This window comes from Oryx dammah, unplaced genomic scaffold (assembly GCF_014754425.2).
Source record: "Oryx dammah isolate SB20612 unplaced genomic scaffold, SCBI_Odam_1.1 HiC_scaffold_14, whole genome shotgun sequence".
In the NCBI taxonomy this organism is placed as follows: Eukaryota; Metazoa; Chordata; class Mammalia; order Artiodactyla; family Bovidae; genus Oryx; species Oryx dammah.
In genome coordinates, this window is record NW_024070198.1 from 18,255,265 (window position 1) to 18,275,890 (window position 20,626).

At 49.7% G+C, this 20,626-nt stretch overlaps 1 protein-coding gene across 1 annotated transcript; it reads left to right on the top strand.

Annotated features, from left to right (window-relative positions):
* The first annotated feature begins 4,344 nt into the window (after positions 1-4,344).
* On the top strand, positions 4,345-16,986 carry GOLGA7B (golgin A7 family member B). The gene is made up of 5 exons (XM_040255156.1): positions 4,345-4,854; positions 12,387-12,512; positions 14,043-14,195; positions 14,283-14,384; positions 15,777-16,986. Exons 1-5 carry the CDS (start codon positions 4,843-4,845, stop codon positions 15,885-15,887), a joined length of 504 nt encoding a protein of 167 aa, XP_040111090.1. The 5' UTR covers positions 4,345-4,842; the 3' UTR covers positions 15,888-16,986.
* Positions 16,987-20,626: the final 3,640 nt, after the last annotated feature.

The following is a 20,626-nucleotide window of genomic DNA, read 5'->3' on the forward strand; positions in this document are numbered from 1 at the left end:
TTCTCCTTCCTCCAGAGTTAAAAGTCCAAGTGACTGGAGCGTGGGAACATCCTGTTCTGTAGGATTCCATTGCAGCCTCGAGCCAGTACTATAGGAAGCTCTCCTCACTCCAAAAGTGGATCTCTCTCCATAGCTTCCACTTTGATGCCTCTAAGCCTGGGGTCTGTCAAGACTGTGCTAACACTGGAGGCAAGGTAGTAATAAAAGGCTGAGGCTGTTACTGTCTTTTTCTAGTCAGAGGAGCTGGATATTGGGAGGGATCATTCATCCTTACACGGATGAGTTCAAGGTTCTGTACAGAGTCCTAGTCTTGTAATTTCACTGGTAAGGAGAGCTCTCCTTGGGGTCTACAGGAAAGTGCCAGCACCATGCTTGGCACACAGCAAACTCTTCATACACAATGGTTGAATGTACTTGTTTAGAAATGTGATGCATGCAAGTCTCAGCTAGTTGAAGAGGAATAAGGTGTAGAGCTCAGGTCTTAACTTGCACCACAAAACCTCCTAGTCTACTTATACTAGTGGCCCGTACTGTGCTTCTTCCATTGTATTTGTGGTGGGAAATTGTCTGTGCTCCTTTCCAAAGCCATCCCTTCCATGTTTGCCCATTCTCTGCTGACCTCTTAAGGGCTTGCTTCTGTTATTAACCCTCTTTTTTCAGAGCCATCAGTGTTTCCTCTCTGGTGGATTATTCCTGTCAGCAAACCCCAGACTCTAATGTCTCCCATCTTAAAAGAACCTCCTTTGCTCCTTCCTCTTCCTCAAGCCACCATGCTACTTGTTACTCTACAGCAAAATGACTAAAAGAGTTGTCTACACTCCCAGTATCTCTACTTCCTCTCCTCCAATCTGACTCTGAAACCCATTTTAAACAGAATCTCATCTCCATGCTCCACTAAAACAGCCCTTATCAAGATCACCAGCGACCTTCTTGTCGCCAGGTCCAGTGGTTATTTCTCAGCCTTCATGTTACTCTAATGTTATTCTATATGCGGGCAGCACTCAACGCAGCTGGAAAGGCTCTGTTAGCAGGTTTCTCACTTGGCTCCAGGATACCGCTCTCTTCCAGGTGTCCTTCTACTTCAGGGGCCACTCTTCTCAAAATCCTTTTGTCTTCCCAAACTGTAAGTAATAAAGTACCAGGACTGGGTCTTAATTTTTTTTTTCTATTATCCAGTTCCTAGATAATTTCATCTAGACCCATGGTTTTAAATACCATTCACATACTGATGACTCCTGAAGTTTTTATTTCCAACCCTCTACCTCTTCCGTGAATGCCAACTGCATACTTTACTAAGATGTATAACATGCATATCAAACTTCAAACCTAAACCAAGGGGACTTCCCTGGTGGGTCCAGTGGTTAAGAGTCCACCTTGCAATGCAGGAGATGCGAGTTCAGTCCCTGGTCAGGGAACTGGGATCTGACATGCCACAGAGCATCTAAGCCAGTGTGCTACAACTAGAGAATCCATGCACCACAACGAAAGGGCTCAGGTTATGCAATGAAGATCCCTCAAGCTGCACCTAAGACCTAATGCAGCTAAATAATAAATATTAAAAATACTCGGAATCAACTAAACACATCCAGACTCTGTATTCCCCATCCTTGCTCAGCCCTTAGTCTTCCTCCCTCAGTAAATAACAACTCCTTTGTTTCAGTGGCTGAGACTTCAAAACTTGGAATCATCTTTAACTTCTTACATGTTGCAACCTCAATCCATCCACAGGTCCTTTCAGCATTTCCTCCAAGTTATAAATATCTAGACTCTGGCCACTTCTTACCACCTCCACTGTTACTCCCCTAATCTCAGCCACCACCATATCTTGACTGGATAACTCTAACAGCCTCCTAATTGGCCTCATTGCTTTTTCTTGCATCTCTGCCAACCCTAGCATCTAGAGCAATCTATTAAAAACTGCAATTAGATAATACCACGCCTCTAGTCTAAATCTTTAAGGATTGCCATCCCACTTTCTGAATGGAATTCAAAATCCTCATGAGGGCCGACAAGTCATGTAAAACCTGGCTCCTGCTCCCTTTCTGGTTTCAGCTTCTGTCTCTCTTTCCTTTGCCCCCTCCAGTCTAGCTACACTGGTCTCCCTGCTATTTGAACATGCCAAGCCCACTCCCTGCCTCAGAGCCCTCATATTCTGTCCTCTAAGCTTTGTCAATTTTCTCAGATAACTGCATGCTAAATTCTCTCACTTCCTTCAGGCCTCTGCCCAAAGTCACCTTAACAAAAAACTTGTTGTATTTTTTCTAAAATACCCTCTACCCCCATTTCTCTCTCATTACCATGCTTTACTTTTCTTCCTACTAGCGATTACAACTTGAGATATTTGATACTTTTTGCTCATCCATTATTGATCATTTCCCTATTAATATAAGTTTCAGTAAGAACAAAATCTTCATGCATTTAGTCATCCCTGTATCCCAATCTCCTAGAAAAATGCCTGGTACATAGTAGGTGTTCCACAAATATACATAGAATGCACTCATCCAGGTGTGTTATCTTCAAGTGAAGAGAGTGGTTTTCAGATGTGGTTGTCTAATTAATATGATCAAAACCAAGTGTAAGGAACTGGGAGAGGTATACATGGAGATCATCAGATGTGTGTTTGTTTATTACCAGAGACCACCATGGGATTCACAGATATTTTCAGGTTGTTGTTCGATGCCAGATCATTTGCAAAGCTATAGGTGAAATGAAACATCTGCCTTTAATTTCTTTGGCATGTCCCTATCCTTGGGGACTCAGTGTGTTTATCTGTGAAACAGGCAACTGGAGATGTGGTTACTGTTTTGCTAATTCATAGGCTACAGGATGCTGGAAGGAGACAGTACAGCTTGGGAGATCAACCACGTGAGCCCTGGAGCTCGACTGCCTGTGTTTGAATCTTGCCTCTGTTCCTCACAGGCCATGTGACCTCCAGTAACTTACTCAGTTTCCTCATTTGTAAAGTGGAAATAATAAAAGGCATTTATTTCAAAGAATAATTATGAGGATTATATAAGATAATACATGTAGAATATGGTCTGGCACATCATAAGTGCTCAACAAATGTTAGCTGTTAAACATGAGATGCTCTGAGGGGTCATTGCTATTAATGTCTTTTAGGGGCAATAAGCTATCCTAGAATATAAGATGATATGGAACTTTTTAAAGTGTGATAATAATATTGTGATTAGGTAGGAGAATGCCCTTATTTTTAGGAGATACATGGTGAAGTACTTAAGAATAAACCCTCACTTACTTTCTAATAATCTAGTCAACTATATCTCTGTTTCTGTATCTACCAAGCAAATGTGACAAAATGCTAACAATTGGTGAAGCCAAGTGGATAGTACAGTTTACTGTACCAACCTTTCAAAGTTTCTGTATGTTTGAAAATTTTAAAATAAAAAAAGAACCCTAGAAATAGTTTAGTGAAGTTCAATACTCAGTTTACAGAAAGAAGACCAGATGTGAAGTGTTTGCTTAAGGTCATACTGCCTGAGCCAGGACTCAGGTCTCCTGGCTAACTGTGTGTGTTAACCCTCAGGCAACTGTGAGCTGCAGAGGAATATTCCCAGCTTTCTCTCAGAGACCAAGGGGGGTATATGGGTGTATAAAAGGGCACCTGTGTTGGTGCTTCCTTTTTGTTTATTATGCAAATAGATAGGTCATCTGGTTGGAAGGTGTGATGTTGAAAAATGTGAAAGAGGTGCCACAGCAGACCTGCCATCCTTAAAGAGTGGGCATACCAGTTTGGCATCATCTGCTTGTGATTTTTAAGTGGTGGTGATGGTGTGTGTGTGCAAACTCTGGGATTTCAGAGGAGAGAGGGAAGACTAAGGATTGGGGTCAGAGCCAGGAAAAGCAGCAAGGAGAGACTGGCTTCAGTCTGAAGTTCCCTGAAAGAAGGGACCCCAGGGTATCTCTGGGGATGAAACAAGGGCACATATTTAAAGGAAGGAAACTATTATCTGTGGTCTGCAGCATCCTCCTCTAGCTGCCAGGTTTCATGGCAGTGAAAAGGACAGAGGGGATAGGAAGGAATGTACATGCAAGCCTCGAGAGGGGGCCACAGAGAAGAAACATAAGAGAGAAAAGAGAAGAACAAAAACAAAAACATAAGAGGCAGCCTGGGCCATGGTTGGGGAGGGGTTGGGAAGAGGGGTGTTGGAACGGTAAAGACAGCCGCACCTGGGGGCCCGCGAACGAGTCGAGGACCGTCAGCCTTGGCAAGCTGGAATGTCTTGCCCCAGAATGGTCCTCCCTCTCTTTCCTCCGAGTCTGGAAGCCCTGGGAGGCCTCGGTAGTGAGCGCAGAGCTCCTGGCGCTCTTATTAGGGGGAAGGACAGGCAAGAGAGGCGGGGCCTCCGGGCCCGGCGGGAGCGGAGCCTCCGGCCGCGGGCGGGGCTCCTCTCCGGCGGGCGGGCGCCGGAGTCTGGGGGCCTCCGCTTCCCCCTCCCTATCTGCGGAGGCGCCTGGCCCCTCCTCCCCCCTCCCCGCCGCCCCCACGCCCGCCGCCGCTATCAAAGATAACCAGGCCGTTGCCTGCAGGAGCAGCGGCAACTAGCGATCGGGCCCTGAAGAGCCTCGGGTGCGGCCTCGCCTCTCCGGCCCGGCGCCCTTATCAGCACCGCGGACAGCACAGTGATCATCTCCAGGACCTAGGCGCCCGCCGGCCCACCCGCCCACAGGCCCTCGGGTCCGCGACGTCCTCATCAGCACCGCGGACAGCGCCCGGGCCCCGGTCTCGTCGCCGTCAGCCCACCTGCTCCCGGAGTCAGCCGAGCCAACATCCCTCCTCGACGGGCCCCGCAGCGGGCTCGGAGCAGTCAGCGCCCCCGGAACATGGCCACTGAGGTAGGGGGCGAGCACCGGCCCGCAGTCAATGCCTGACTGCTGCGGGAAGAGATCGCTTCTAGGGGCGGGAAAGGGTGGAATGGGGTTGGATGAGGGGGCTGGGGTAGGATGGGATGGGGTGGTTTTCCCGATCAGGTCCGGAGGGAGGGCGCAGGGGGGAGGTGGAGTGGCAGGGTGGAAGAAAGGGGCTCCTCACTGGAGCTTATTTGACCCCTGGCGTGTCAATCTTCCTCATCTGAGTCCCGAAGCTGTCTGCACCACTTGTTGGCATCAGTGCCCGGGTTGCTCTGGGGCTTCATCTGGGATTTCCCCTTCTCACGAACTGCAAGTCCTGAAACCACTTCCCTAGAGGGTTGGAGACCAGCCTGAGCCTGTTTAGGGAGGGAAGGCGGCTGGCTGCTGTTGCTATGCGATGCAGCCATCTAGCTTCTGATCCCAAAAGTCTGGCAGAGAGATGACAGACCTACCTTCACATCCGCATTTCCTCCGTGGAGGCGGGGCGTGGGGGACAGGAGGGGACAAAGAATCCTCAGGTCAAAACCCCAAATAGTTGGTTTTAATGATCTGCTTGCACCAGTTCAATTTTGCATATGACCCTTTCTCGCTTCTTCACCCCTTTTGAGTTCCCTGTACCAGAAGATCGCGTATCTCTTGTGTGTGGTGGGAGGAGCTGCCTTCTTCAGGGTGTGCCTATAGGTGTGTCACCTTCAAGGGGCTTGAAAGCTGAACCAAGGACCTATTGACTGAGGGCAGGATCTGTGTCTAGTGCTTAAGAGATTAGGAATTACCTTCTCTACCCCCTCATTTTTCAAGGGAAATGGGGCTCTTTATATTCCCACTTTATAAGCAGTAGAACTAATAGATCAAGAAGAGGATCTATTTAATAGTCACAGCATGTCAGCACCAGAGCTGGAAGTTTCTTCTTTGAATTTGGGAGTGGAACCGAGGACATCAGATCTCCCCTGTTCTGACGTTGACTTTTTTTGGTGGTGTTTCCTCATTTCCAGCCCAGTTGGAACACAAGCCTGGGGGACAGCAAAGGCTTTTGAATGATGCTAGGCAGTGCCTCTGGGCGTCCTGCTGATCAGTGCGACATCAGTGCCAAGTGTTGCTGTTATTATTCTTCTGTTGTTGCCACCATGGATTGAGAGGCAGTTGCTTGACATCACTCAGCTTTTTGACAAGGCACAGGGTTAAGTAGGAGAGCTCGTCACCTAGGACCCAATGAGGGGCAAGTCCTGAGCGGACTCATGGAACTTGGTTTCCAGGGTGGAGGTATGCAGAGTGCTCAGAGAGTGCCAAAGATACTGAGAAGAGGCGGGGGGGGTGGGGGTGGGCGGGGAGAACAAAGGAGAGATGCCAAGGAGCTGGTCACCTTCCAGACAAGGCTGCCAGACTGCAGTAGAGAGGCTGCTGCTGTTGGGCAGGAAGGGGAAAGTTTAGCCACTCAGGCACAGTTGGGCCAGCAGTGTGGGCATAGAAGGTGTCCACATCTATGATGAGATCTGACAGATTCCAAGAGGCCTGTTTGTCCCAGCAAATCTTCCTCTCCATTCTGCTATGGTTCACAGATTCCAACCAGCAGGCTTACATCTCTTGGTGGAGACAGTGTTTCCAGGTGGCGGCTGTTAGCTTGGGAGAGGCTCTGCTCATAACGCTTCTGTGAACATAGCATTTTCTCGTGTACAAAGTGCTATCACATGCATGATCTCCTTTGAGCTTTAAAGCAACGCTGTGAAGTGGGCGAGGGTGGTGTCATTATCCCCAATTAACAGATGAGACAATTGAGGCTCAGAAGCTTGCCTAATCCCTGTGAAGGAGCCAAGGAAAGCATCATTATCCCATTTTACAGATGATGCAACTGGAGTGCTGAGACTTATCCAAGAAAATATGGCTTAAAAAGTGGCAGAGCCAGGAGGAGAACTTGAACCTTCTGCCTCCATGGCCAGTGATTTTTTTTTGTTGCATCCAGTGTGTTCAATTAGTCAGCTGTGTTGCCCAATAGACAGAAGAGGACTAGGGGTCTTTTGATGGTGAAGGGTGCAAAGGAGTTCGAGAAGGGCTGGAGTGTGGGGACTCAGGTACCCTGAATGGCCTGGCTGGTTCAGCTTGAGGGCAGAGGGAAGGAGGCATGCCCGGGGGGGAGAGGCTGAGGACAAACATTGCCCATTTCCCGGTTGGGCCTTGGCTATGCTCTGATGATGGCACTGAGGGAGGAAGCCTTAGTTCTGCCAAGGCACAGGACGTCCACATTATCTGGGCTGCAGAGTGAGTCATTTTCCCCAGGCTGTTTTTACTGTTAGGATTGAGTTAAGATTACCAGGAAAAACCTATTGGCAGAAAGAAAACCTCATGCCAAGCTCCTAGGGCCATTCCCTTAGGATTCTGAATGGGAAGTCCTCAGCTCCAGTGGAAGATGTTTTGAGAAGAGAAGGGGGAGAAAGAGAGGGAGGGAGGGAGAAAGAGGCAGGGAGAGAGGGATGGAGAGGGAAGAAGAAACAGAAGGAGAGAACTGAGAAAGACTGGATATCCTTGGATCCCTGGATGGAAGGCATGAAGACTGGATCTTTTCTACTCCCTAATTTCTGTTTAGGAGTGGACATTAGGGGAGGGGTGTGTGTGTGAGAACCCCAGAGGAGGGATAAAGCCTCCTGAGCTGTACACTGACCTCATTTAGAAAGCTGTAATGAGCCCATTTCCTCCGTGACAAACCTCTGTGAATGTGTGTCATGGGATCAGGGTCTGCCCTGGAAACCAGTCCAAATGGCCAAGGACAACTGGGAAATGCCTGGCTGGGAGGAACTTCTCCAAGTGGTGAAGTTTGGCCCCTAAGATATTTTAAAATGCACCCAAGTAGCATTAGGGGCTTCCCTGGTGGCTCAGTGGTAAAGAATCCACCTGCCAGTGGAGGAGACGTGAGTTTGATCCCTGGGTTGGGAAGACCCCCTGAAGAAGGAAATGGCAACCCACTCCAGTATACTTTCTTGGGAAATCCCCATGAACAGAGGAGTCTGGTGGGCTACAGTCCATGGGGTTGCTAAGAATCCGACACAACTTAGAGATTAACCAATAACAACAAAGTAGCATTATCCAAGAGGGGCACTGAAGGTTTGATCTCTGAGGTATGGAATTGACAAGCAGCAGACAATGGGGTTGCACAGCGTCAGACACGACTGACGTGACTTAGCAGCAGCAGCAGACAATGGGCTGGGGCTCTGGTGCAGTCTGAGAAGGAAGGAGGCCCTGTGCCCAGGTTTCCATCCTGAGGCCCAACCTGCTCCCTGTGACTCACCATCCTCACTCCTCCTCCACACCCCAGCCAGAGAGCGTGCTGTTGGCTCATCATCTGAGTCTTCTGATTCTTGAGTTGAGTCTCAGATGTGTCCTTGGGAATTAGCTGGTTTTTAATGAGGATGGAGATGTGGGCCAGCTGGGGCCTCCGCCTGGGAGTGCTCACCTGCCCTGCAGTGTTTGCTCCTTTGCTTCTTGGAGTCCTCCACGTTGACTCCATCAGGGGCACAGACCCTAGATGTGAGGCCACTGGTACCCACTCCCCTGGCAGCCACCTCTTCCTGCCACACTATGGTTTAAAATTGGTGCCTGCAGATCTTACTGATGATTTTCTTTCTTCTCCATGCAATGCCTCTTGGTCCGGTCTTTACTCAGGTGCCAGCAGCTGGGGGATGGTGATGAGAGAGAGGGGAGAGTTCAGGAAGGGGAAAGGCACATTTAGGAAACCCCAGGAGTGCTGCCTAGGGGTGGAGAGCATCATGGATCTATGGATCTTGACTGAAAACTCCTGTCAGCTTTCTGAAAGCTAAGTAGCTGGCAAGTGGCTTGGGCTCTGGTTCTAGCTCTGGTCCAAAGGGCCCCACCCTGGGATTTTAGTTCAGAGGTCCTAAGCTGGCAGCTTTAGGAATGAATCTAGTTTACAGATGTGCCTTATTTGGTCTGCTCAGTGCTTATAAATTAAAAAAAAAATTCATTGGAAACATTTAAAAAATCTGGATATCTGATATTAAGGAAATCCGAATTTATGGCTTCTCTTAAAAAATCAGAATTGTGGCAACCTGGGCACATATACTCACATGCAATGATCAGCTGCTTTCTTGAGACAGCACATGAGTTCTCTAATTAGTCACAGTCCCCAGTACTTTGGCTACCTGATGTGAAGAGCCGACTCATTAGAAAACCCTGATGCTAGGAAAGATTGAAAGCAGGAGGAGAAGGGGATGACAGAGGACCAGATGTTTGGATGGCATCACTGACTCAATGGACATGAGTTTGAGCAAACTCCAGGAGATGGTGAAGGACAGGGAAGCCTGGCGTGCTGCTGTCCATGGGGTCGCAAAGAGTTGGACACTACTGAGCAACTGAACAACACCTACCTGACTCACATGCTTAGTCCCTGAAAACATTTGCATTCCTAATCCCTGATAAGGCCTTTAGAATGCCAGAGCTGGCAAGGGCTTTAGTGATGATGTAGTTCCAGCTTCTCAGTTTCAAGTTGAAGAAATAGAACCCCAGAGAAGGGAAGACTTTCCCAGAATCATGTGGCCAGGACTGGCAGGCCAGTTTCCTGCTCCTTGGCCAGTGGGTTATGTACCCACCAGGGCTTTATGGCACTTCACAACCAAGCCACCATGGATGGAGATGCAGGAGACTCTGCCTTACCCTAGATCCTCCTCTTCACTAATGGCAGATGATTTTATGATACGTGTGCTCTGAGTAGATCTGGGAAACTAGGGCTCTGGCGTATAAAGTGTGTCTGATACCACCTTCTAGTAACTCCTCAAGACCCCCACAAGCACTCTCCAGGTAGGGAAGAAGATCCCTAGTCACCCAGAGCCAGGACAGTATTCTCAGGCTCAGGATACTGTTGGGTTTGGAAAGGGTATTGACCCTTTCTGCTCTGGCTACTTGCGGATAAATGCCAAAAAGAAATGGGAATGTATTATGCCAGGTAGTGCCCTAAAATCTTAAATGCTGTAATAAAATAGAGGTTTGTTTCTTGCTCAGGCCTGTGTTCCTGATCAGTCGGTGGCTCTCCTCCAAGCAGTGATTCAGGGACCCAGGTTCTCTTCAGCCTGTGGTTCCACTATCTTCAACACATGGCTCCCTTGGTTTCTGTGGACAGGGCAAGATCACAGAGGAGGGATGGTCTTTATGAGCCAAGCCTAAACATGACGTTCATCATTCCCACTCACATTCTATTCAGTCATATGGCCACACTTAAGTGAAAAGGAGGCTGAGAACTAATCTAGCTGTGTGCCTAAGAGGAAGGAGTCAACAGCTCCTTGTCTAGAGTCAACAGCTCAGCTCACCAGTCACTAGAGACATGCTTCATGGTAGCACATGGTGCGTTTGGGCATAGACAAAGGGGGATATTGGAAGGGAGGAAGCCGAGCCCATTTCAGAATGGCTGAAGCACTGTTCTTTCCCTTTCTATTCTCACCATAATTCTTCCTAACTTAGACCCACTTTAGTTTTCCCCTGAACTACTGCAAAGATAGTCATCCCTCCAACTGACCCCCTACCCCAGTCATGCCCACTTCAGTGCACCACTCACAAAGCTGCCAGAATGACCCTTCTGGGGCCAGGGGACTCCATCTTCAAGGTTGACAGGCTCATGTAGTCGGTTTAGAAGGGTGGAGGAAGGTCACAGGCCCTCCTTTTCTTTTGAAAACACAACCATGTGAAACCTTAACTAAACAGAGCAGATGCACTGATGAACTTATTTATGTTACCAAAGCATTCTTTATTTTTCAAAGTTTTCATAGGATCCTGCTAAAAGTCAAGGGACTCTCAATTAAAACCTCGATTAGGGGAATCAAGGGCTATTAAGACTATAGGAGCCCTTGTACATTATTTCATCTGATCACAATACTGTGGGATCACACTCTTAAATAGAGCAAAATTCATGTGGATTTAGGAAGATCTCATTTGCAGTCTCTGCTTTTGCACCATCCCAGGCCCTGGATCTGCTCCTACTACCATACTGACAACATTTTTCTTATAACTTATTCTTCCCCAGTTCTTAAGCAAGTGTAAGTATCTTCTATCAGAAATCATCCCCTCCAGTAGAAACTTGTCAAGCCCTTTGTGATCTACCCCTTGCCTCCTCTATACTGTCTTCATCTACTGCTTTTATCTGACCTGCAAACCAGTCCATTCTTGCTGAAATCTGCCTCCAGTCATTGCAGCAGAACTTGTTCTCCACTGCCTCTCTCACTTTGCACAGGCTTCTCCCTCTGGGTTGCCTTTTCTTCCCTCCCCCACCCCCCTGCCAACCCACTACAACTGGTAGCTCCTGTATGACTCTGCACAGACCTCAGGAAGCCTTTTCTGAGCAAGCCTTTCTGGGTAAGATGCTACTTCTCTGTAGCATTTATCACAGTCTGATTCATTATATATTTACTTGTCTTCCTCCCTGGAGCTCACGACTGTCTTTTGCTCAGCATCCCCAGAGCCTGGCAATAGTAGGGACTCAATAAATGAAAGCCGAGTGACTGAATGGATTCACCTTAATTACACAGGATGAACCGGCTGTGTTCAGTCTGCCTCTGGGGCTTGGGCTCCACGTACTTCTAATGTCTGACATATTTCACCCAGTGGGTTGCTTGTCTCAAATGTGGGTGAAGGAGGCTAGAAGTGCAAGAAAGAGGCTCTGTTCTTCTGTGGAATTGAGCCCACTCCCCCCAGACTCTACAGTCCGAGTCAGTGCCAAGTCCTCAGGTGTGGACAAGGGACCAAAGTCCCTCCACTCCTTCCTGCCCAGGCAGGAGACTTCTTCAGTTTCGGAAGATCTGCTCCTAGATCGTCCACAGATTTCTCTGGGGAATTTCGGTGTCTGTGGGCCCCCTTCATTCCTGTGATGAGAAGTGCTGGACATGGAAATAATCTGTGGTGTCTCTGACCTGGGTCATAACTTGGCCTGAACCCCAATCTCCCTCTGAGTTCATGGATACATCCTGTCTTCCTCTGCTCCATGTAAAGTGCTGTTAGCCCCACTTGAGGCATCAGTCTTATTCAGTGCTGGGGTCTCCAAGCCAAGGCCTGACAAGTTGTGAATGTTTGAAACTTGCTGAGTGAATGAAAGAGTGAAAGGCCCTACTATGGGCATGTGTGCATGCATGCATGCGTGTGTGTGTGTGTGTGTGTGTGTATGAAGGAGAGAGACCAAGAGAAAAGAGGATCTGGGCGAGCCACCAGGAAATGTTTTCCTTTCATTACAATTTGTTCCTGGCTCTGTTGGTGGTTCCAGAACCTCTCATTTTGGCTCAACTTTGGCCCTGCTTCAGGCTTTTTCAGGATATTTCTGGGATAGCTGGAGGCATCCTCTGGGGTAATCTTGACAGGCCTGCTTCCCATGGCCTTCCTTGAACACTTGTAGGGTGGACAACTTGTCCTGGTTTCCTGAAAACTTTCCTGATTTTAGCTATGAAAGGCCCACACCCTAATAAACCACTCAGCCTTGGACAAACCTAGAAGGAAGATCACCCTGAGTTCGTGTCTCCTGATCAATTCCCAAGGTCCACAATCTGCAGGAGCTCCGGCGAAGTGCCTCGCTGGCCACCAAGGTCTTTATCCAGAGAGACTACAGCGATGGGACCATCTGCCAGTTCCAGACCAAGTTCCCCCCAGAGTTGGACAGTCGGGTAAGGGTGTCTTTGCCTAAACTTGGGACACAGACCATGGTGGAACTGAGGGGCTTATTAGAATATTTATCTTTTTCTAATAAAAATAGTATAGGAAACAACTTGCTCAGCCACTTCATGTGGAAGAACTAAAGCATCTTGCCTCACTGTCACCTCCTAGAAAGTTAGAGCTGAAAAAAAAAATTCAGAGATTTTCTAGTTCAGTGGTTCTCAAATTTCAGAGAATCCCCTAGGGAGCTTGTCAAACAAACACGAATTCCTGAGTCTTATTGGATAATATCAGGTGTCATCAGAGATGCTGACTCAGCTGCAGGATTAGGTTCAGGAATCTCTTTTTAGAAGCACTTCTCAACTCCAGCTGTGCATTAGAAATTCCTGGGGAGCTTAAAAGAATCGTGATGCTCAGACCACACCCAAGATCAATCAAATCAGAGTGTCTGGGGCTGGGACCCAGGCATCAGCATTGCTTTAAATTTCCACAGATGGTTCCAATGTACAGCTGGGCTGAAGATCTTAATTTTTAATGAGAAAGCCCCAGGGGATATGGCGTCGGGTGGTTATGGATCCCACTTTGAGAATCTCTGATCTCCTAGTGCGGTGCTGATCATGATTGGCTGCCCATTAGAACCACCTGGGAGCTTTTGAAAAAAATTGCAGGTGTCAGCTTGGGTAAACTAGGACAGTGGTGGTCTTTGCTGCTCTGACCCACCCTCCCCCTTCCCAGACCGTTTGAATCAGAATCTCTTGGAGGCAAGACCTGGGTGTGCCTACGTTTTAAAATCTCCTCAGAAAAAAAAAAAAAAAAACTCCTCAGGAGATTTTAGTGTGCACCAGAATTGAGACCCTCTAAGTCCTTGAACCAAAACTGTGGCCTGTGCACAGGCAACATCCTGTCTCCCAGAAACAGCATCTCAGGCTCCACCCTGGATCTACTGACTCATAATCTGCATTTTAAGATCCCGAGTTTATTCATACATGCGTTAAAGTTGGAGAAGCACTGCTCTAGTTCATCCTCTCCTTTAAGAGAGAAAGCTCAGGGCCAGGAAGTGATGTACCAAACTGAGCGGCAGAAGAGCCTTGACGTCCGACTCTGCTTTTTCACAGGACTTTTGTTTCCTTATGGACACAGTTGCATCCATAGTGGATATAGATAGAACTGGGTGCTCAGGTTGATCAGAGTCCTGGCAGGGAGAGCATAGAGACCTGATCCACTGCAGAAAATGTTCACCTCTTGGATTTCATGAGAGTTTTCTGTTTTCAAGTGAGGACAGGTTGTCATTTTGTTTCCATTTTATAGATGTGGAAACTGAGGCTAGAGTAGTTAAATCATTAGCTCAAGGTCATGCAGTTAGTTGATAGCCAAGTCTGGACTGGACCCCCAGTCTCCTGACTTCCTGTCAAGTGCTCCACGGGCACCTCTCTGATCTTGCCTGTGTGCCCCCAACCCCCACATTGGTGAGGCCCCACCACAGCAACCACACTCCAGGGAGGCTGACCTGGGTCCGGCTTCCTGTCTCTCTCTCCCTCCAGATCGAGCGGCAGCTCTTTGAGGAGACCGTGAAGACCCTCAACAGCTTCTACGCGGAGGCCGAGAAGATTGGGGGCAGCTCTTACCTCGAGGGCTGCCTGGCCTGTGCCACGGCCTACTTCATCTTCCTCTGCATGGAGACCCACTATGAGAAGGTGGCTACTCCCCCACAGCCCCACGTTCCCTCCCCGCTGGGGCTCTGGTGCCTCGGCCTCAGCCTCAATGGGCCCCTCTCCTCACAGGTTCTTAAGAAGATCTCCCGCTACATCCAGGAGCAGAATGAGAAGGTCTTTGCCCCCCGAGGCCTCCTGCTCACAGACCCTGTGGAGCGAGGGATGAGAGTTGTATCCTTTCTGGCTGTTCCATTTGAAGGCACCCAGCTGCAGCCAGTGGGAGCCCCGGGGAGGCTGCCAGGAAGCTGGACCACCCTAGGAGACTCTGCTTAGGGATTTCTTAGGGTTCCCCATATCCCTGATCATTGACCTTCCTCTCCCACCATAAGTTAGTGCTATTTGTAAATTTTAGGCTTTGCTTTTATTGAGATGCATTTAATCAGCGCGTGTGTGCGTGCTAAGTCACTTCAGTCATGTCCGACTCTTTGCAACCCTATGTACTGTGGCCCGCCAGGCTCCTCTGTCCAAAGGATTCTCCAGGCAAGCATACTGAAGTGGGTTGCCATGCCCTTCTCCAGGGGTTCTTCCCGACCCAGGGATTGAACCTGCATCTCTTACATCTCCTGCATTGGCAGGCGGGTTTTTTACCACTAGTGCCACCTGGGAAGCCTGCATTTAAGCAGTAGTTAATATCAATACATGCCAGATGTCACAGTAAGTGCTTTGAAAATATGAATTCCTGTACTTCTCATAAGACCCCTGTAAAATGGGTAACTCTTCTTACTGCCTTTGTAGTGGACCCTGACTCAGAGCCGCCCAGCCAGTGACTACCAGAGCCAAGATCTGAGCCCAGGCCACTCTTCACTGCCCTTGCATTTAACCCTCACTGAAGCCTATGCGGTAGGTCCCCTTGTACCCCTTTCACAGATGAGAAGATGGAAATCTTAGTGGGAGACTGGCCCTCGAGTGTGTTATAGGTCTACCCATTCCTCCTGATCAAGGTATACATACATCCCCTCACCTCCCACCCCCAGTCAGCAGCAGATAGTAGAATTCTTAAAAATAACATTTACTGGTAAAGAAAACACAAATCCCAGGGAATCTCATGCTTACAAAGCCCAAGGAGAGGAGCTTTGTGTCATCAAGCCTTTACTATGTGCCAGGTATTGTGTTTAGTCCTTTACATGCTTTATTTCATTTAATTCTTGCAATAACTCCAAGATTCTATTATTATCCCCATTTTACAGATCAGATAACGGATGGTAACAAGTGAGATGATCGGTCAAAAGTCACATAGCTGAGATTGGGTATGGGGAGATTTGAACTCAGGACAGCCAAGTCCTCACACTTTCCTGGTCAATCACACCCGCTACAGGGCACATTGGGTACATCGCGTGCTGGGATACAAAGATTAGACCCGCTAGAATGTAAGCGCCGGGTCTTCGATGTGCACAGGTGCCTCTGAGCTGAGCCAGCGCAGGTGAGAGGAAGGGTTTGGGTGTGGCTCTCAGGCGTCCGCGTCCTGCCTGTCTGGGAAGCAGCAGCAGCTCGGGCTCGCGCTTCCCTGATGACCTCCATCAGCCGGTTCCCTTCGGTTTGCACCCCTCCTTAACGTCCGCCCAGATCGAGATCTCCATCTACGAGGACCGGTGCAGCAGCGGCAGCTCGAGCAGCGGTAGCAGCAGCGGCAGCGGCAGCAGCAGCGGCGGGGGCGGGGGGGCGGGGGGCCGGTGACTGGCCGAGAGTCCCTGCAGGGAGGTGTACGGCTGGACTGAGGGCCTCGCAGACCTGAGGCGGCTGCGCTACCAGAGCACCCGCTTCTGAGTCATTCTCTGGGCCCACCCTGCTGCCCAGGGCGGGAAGGAGGGTGACCCGCCCAGTGTCGCCCGCGGGCCATCAGCCGGCGCCCCTTGCCCACTGGCAGGACGGTCCACTTCCTGACTTGGCTTTTATCCGACAGGGCTGGTCTGGGTCACACGGAGGCAGGTCTTCCACGGGGGGTGGGGGTGGGGACAACACTAATTGGACAAACCCCTTTCTTCCACAGCTCCCCTCCTGACACCCCCTGAAAAGGATCCAAGCCTGTCAAATAGAGAATTCCCATCCTGCATGGTACTTTACTCCAAATTCCACATCCACCAAGACTCCCTTCCTCCGGGTCCCACGCCCCAAGGCTATCTCCCAGTGTGTGTGCTTTCTGATGCCACCACAGGGCCTCTGCCTGTCTGTGATCCTGCCTCCACTGATTCCGGGTCTGGGGAGAAGGGAGTGGTCAGCCCCCTCCTGACCTCTTCTAGGCTCCTGGCATCCCTGTCCTCCACCCGGAGCCTGGAGGTCATCTTGGACTCTCTCAGAAGTGTCCAGCTACTGCGACTTTGCAGGCCAGGTGCTGGTGGAGATGGGGCACATGGCCTGGGCTCTGGAAGGTTGAATGGGGGTCCGGAGAAGTGCTTCATGGAGAGATGTAGCCCTGGGGGGCTTGAACCTCCAAAACGGAAGCCAACTTCCTGAGATTAGAACGTGCCTGTGTGTGAGAATGAGTGTGTGTGCATGCAGGCATGTGTGTATGTGCACATATGTGCGTGCCCCATGTGCACGAATGCACCTGTGTGTAGCTATGTGTGAGGACAGGTGTGTGCATGAGTGCATGTGTGTGACTGCGCACGTGTGCATACAGGCGTGTGAATGCACTTGTATGTGGCCCTTGGCTACTGGGCCGATGTCTGCCCCTCTTTGCATCTTGTCTTATCTTTGTGTGCCGTGGTCTGGCTGCTTCCCTGGGCGGGGCCAGCCTGTCCCCTTGTAAATAGATGTCCTAACATCCCTTGTCTCTCGCTTGGCTCCCAGCTTGGCTCTTCTTCCTGGTCTCTTCCCCACTGGCAAGTTTCTCCCCACCTTCTGACTGTACTGTGTACATTCTAACAAGAACGCTGGGGTTCTAGGAGAGTGGAGCCAACCTTCCAGGGCCTTCTGTGCCCCACTTCAGGTCCCCCATAACAAGGCAACAGGGCCATGGGCACTATGTACTCAGGGGGTCTCCAAGGCTGTGTGAGACGTCCTTGGAAGGTCAAAGGGGCTTCCAATCTTCAGGGGAAGAGGCAAATTTATTTCCTGAAAGAGGGGTGTCCAGCCGGTGAGGCCCTGACTGCTGAGGCCCAGCAGCCCCTCCCTGGTGTCTGGAGATGGAGAGAAGCAGGCTGCCTGTCTTGGCCGGCAGGAGGTGCTAGAGGGGATATGAGAGACCTGTTACTGCTGGTAGCTTTCTGGAACCAAAGAGAGGCCTGACTTTCTTTTGGATTGTAGGAGGAGTATATAGGAAGGGTTCAGAGAGCTGGAGAGGGTGGCCCAGCCCCTGCACCTCAGTGGGTCCTGGTCCAAGTGTTCCCTGGGTGAGCTGCAGGCCACTGATCTCCACCACAGTCCCCTTCCCCCTGAACCTGGCCTGTGCCCACCCTGGCCCACCGTGTGGCTGGGGCCGACCTGTGGGGTGAACGATGCATCTCCCGTGGAATGGCTGGGCGCTGGCCATGCGGTGACCTTTCATTATTTCTTTTTCCAATAAAAGGACTTGCCCAGCTCGAAGCTCTCTGCTGCTTCTCTTTCCCTCAGCAATGAGGGGCCAGATCTCTGCCCCAGGATCACGGCGAGGGGATGCTTAGACCCACCTACCTCCTGCTGAGGAGACAGGGCCAAGTGTGTTTCTGAAGAGGCAGCACCCGGACATGGAAGACTAGACTGTCTTCTTTGAGTTTGTAGTCTGGTGCGGAGGCAGACACTCCTCATCTCTAATCTGGAGCTTTTATTTGGCCATTGGATCCTTAGGTGGGGGGAACAGGTTGAACTGAAACCAGGTCAAAATCAAGTCATGAATTAATTAGATAAATACCCATGTCTTGAGCTCATATCTGTTAGGGATTGGATCATACAGGTCACTCCATTCTAAAGAAAAGTACGTGGGTGTTGGAATCTAGCAGAGGTGTGTCTTGGCTCTTATAAAACTAAATAACATGTAATGAGCACTCACTGTGTGCCAGATACTTTGCTAAACCCGGAGGGCACAGGTGTAGGAGGGGATTTAAAGACCATCTGAATGAGGCAGAATGGAGGCCCAGAGAAGGTGAGTGACTTCTCTCTGCTCACACAGCTGGTTGACGACAGCGAATAGCGCCAGGTTTCAATCCGAGGTCTGATCCAGTGCTCACTCCAACCCTGTGGGGATGACACGCAAATGGAAGTTGTCTGAAGCTGCAGGGTGGCTGGGGTCACACATTCAGGTCTGTGGGCCAAGAGAGGATCCCACCAGATTGTGGGGACAATAGTTCTACCTCTGGGTGGGGGTTTGGGGAGTGCCCTGTGTGGCTTCCCCACTTAAATTTTCTGCTCCTAAGAGGCAGCTGAACTCGCTGCCTCTGCTCACATCTGAGGTGTGTGCAGGTTGTCACCATGGAGTCTGTTCTTTAACATGTGGGTAGGTTCATTTTGCCCTGTTTGCAATTTTATTAGTGGTAGTAATATAAACAATAGTAGCTAACATTTATTTAGCACTGACTATGTGCCAGGCACTAGGCTAAGACTCTACATAATTCATCATTCAGTCCTCACAACAACCTTATTCCCACTTTACAGATAAAGCAACTGAGGCTCACAGAAGTTAAGTAACTTGCCCCGAATCACACAACTAGAATGTGGCGAGCCTGGCTTTGAATGCACACAGTCTGACTCCATAAACTATGGGAAAGATGATACCAGCTTCGGAGACCCCCTTGGCCATCCTAGGCTCAGAGGAAGAGCTGCTCCCTCCAAGCCCAGGGTATCACGGGAGTGTGGGTGGTTGGGCTTCTCATGGACCTGTGGGCTCACACGTGAAGCTGCCTCGGGGCAGCCTGGTGGAGGGTAGCTGGGGGGAGAGGTCGATTGAGGTGTGGCTTCTCAGACTGGCTTGTCTCTGCTGCCTCAGTTATGGAGGAAGTGGCCTCTCTCCTGGGTTCGGTGGTAGCCACATCTCTGCAACACTTGCCAGGCAGAGACAGGCCCCATCTGGTGCCAGAAAACACAGGAACCCCCAGGCAGCTCTGGGCTGCTGCTCCCCTCCACTGCCTCCTAACCCTGCTGTCTGGCTTCTTTTAGCCAAAGGCAGGGGGTATGTAAAACCGCAGGGTTTACAGAAGCTCCTGGTGCCACCGAGCGGTGGCATCTTGCATTGCACCCCCAGATCAGAGCTGCCTGGGTCAGAGCATCTCAGCGGCTGGGAGACTTCTCATGACCCCCAAACCAGCAGCTGCTCCTACCTTCAAGAACTTTTCTGTGACTTCCAGAGAGGTGCAGGGCAAAGATGGAGTCCAGTTGGTGGTGACTCTCCCTATGGCCAACCCCTGGGGTCCTGCCTTTCTCCTGGGGGTCCGGCAGCCTGGGAAACCACACCTCCCAGATTTGGAAGGACTTATAGTGAGGAGGTGTCTGGCAGGAGGCATCCACACCTGGTTGTGGCTTTATTGCTCACGATGGAGGAATGCAATGCACAGACTACCCCAAGTTAGACCTGAATCAGAGCTCTGGCTTCCTGACAGTTCCCTCTGGGGGAGACCCCTGAAGCCTCAGTTTCCCCAGTTGTAAAATCAGAATACTAATATTTTACAGGATTGCCTAGACTAGTGCTGCTCACCCTTGATTGTAATTGAAATCACCTGGGAAGCAAGAAAAACTGATGCTTGGTTGTATGCTCTGGGATTCTGATTTCATTGTTCTGGGGTGCAGCCTGGGCATCAGGGGTTTTAAAAGTTCCCCTGGAGTTTCTAGTGTGAAGGTTGAGGATCCCTGGATGGTACTTAGAACCTGTGAACTTTTCGCAAGCCTCTGAAAATATCTGAAACCTGAATGAAAAAGTTTGTTGGTTCCATGAATGCAGCCAGACACAATGAGTATGAACTCTATGATTGTACTTATAACACATTCTAATACAGGCAAAACTGGTCTATGGTGTTAGCAGTCAGCAGAGAGGCTGCTCTGGGGTAGGGGGCAGTGAGTGGAAGGGGGGCTTCTGGGGAACCCTGATGAGCTTTCTCCAGCAGTTACACAGTTGTGCTCACTTTGAGAGATCAACAAACTGTATACTTAGGATCTGCATATTTTCTGTGGTGATGGACAGGGAAGCCTGGCATGCTGCTGTCCATGGGCATGCATATATGACTTAGCTGCTAAACAACAAATGAACTAGTTGAATGAAATTTATAAAGGAACTTCATCGGCCCCAAAATAGGAAAAGAAAGCACAAAACTGAAATCAATGTTTTATTACATAGCTACAAAATGTAACACTATGTCAGACAGTCAACTGCAATTTAACTCAACTCATGTGTGTGTGTATGTGTGTGTGTGTATGTGTGATTTAGTGTGGGCTGTGGCTGTACATGAAAATGTTTGATACGATGAGGTGTGGGGCCTTTAAAAGAGAAAGTCCTTGGTACCTAAGAAAAT

Bases quoted from the DNA above. Each gene is read 5' to 3' on its own strand.
- GOLGA7B (XM_040255156.1), top strand. The intron at 12,513-14,042 runs GTAAGGGTGTCT...CTCTCCCTCCAG, and splicing joins CCCCAGAGTTGGACAGTCGG to ATCGAGCGGCAGCTCTTTGA. The intron at 14,385-15,776 runs GTATCCTTTCTG...ACGTCCGCCCAG, and splicing joins TGGAGCGAGGGATGAGAGTT to ATCGAGATCTCCATCTACGA.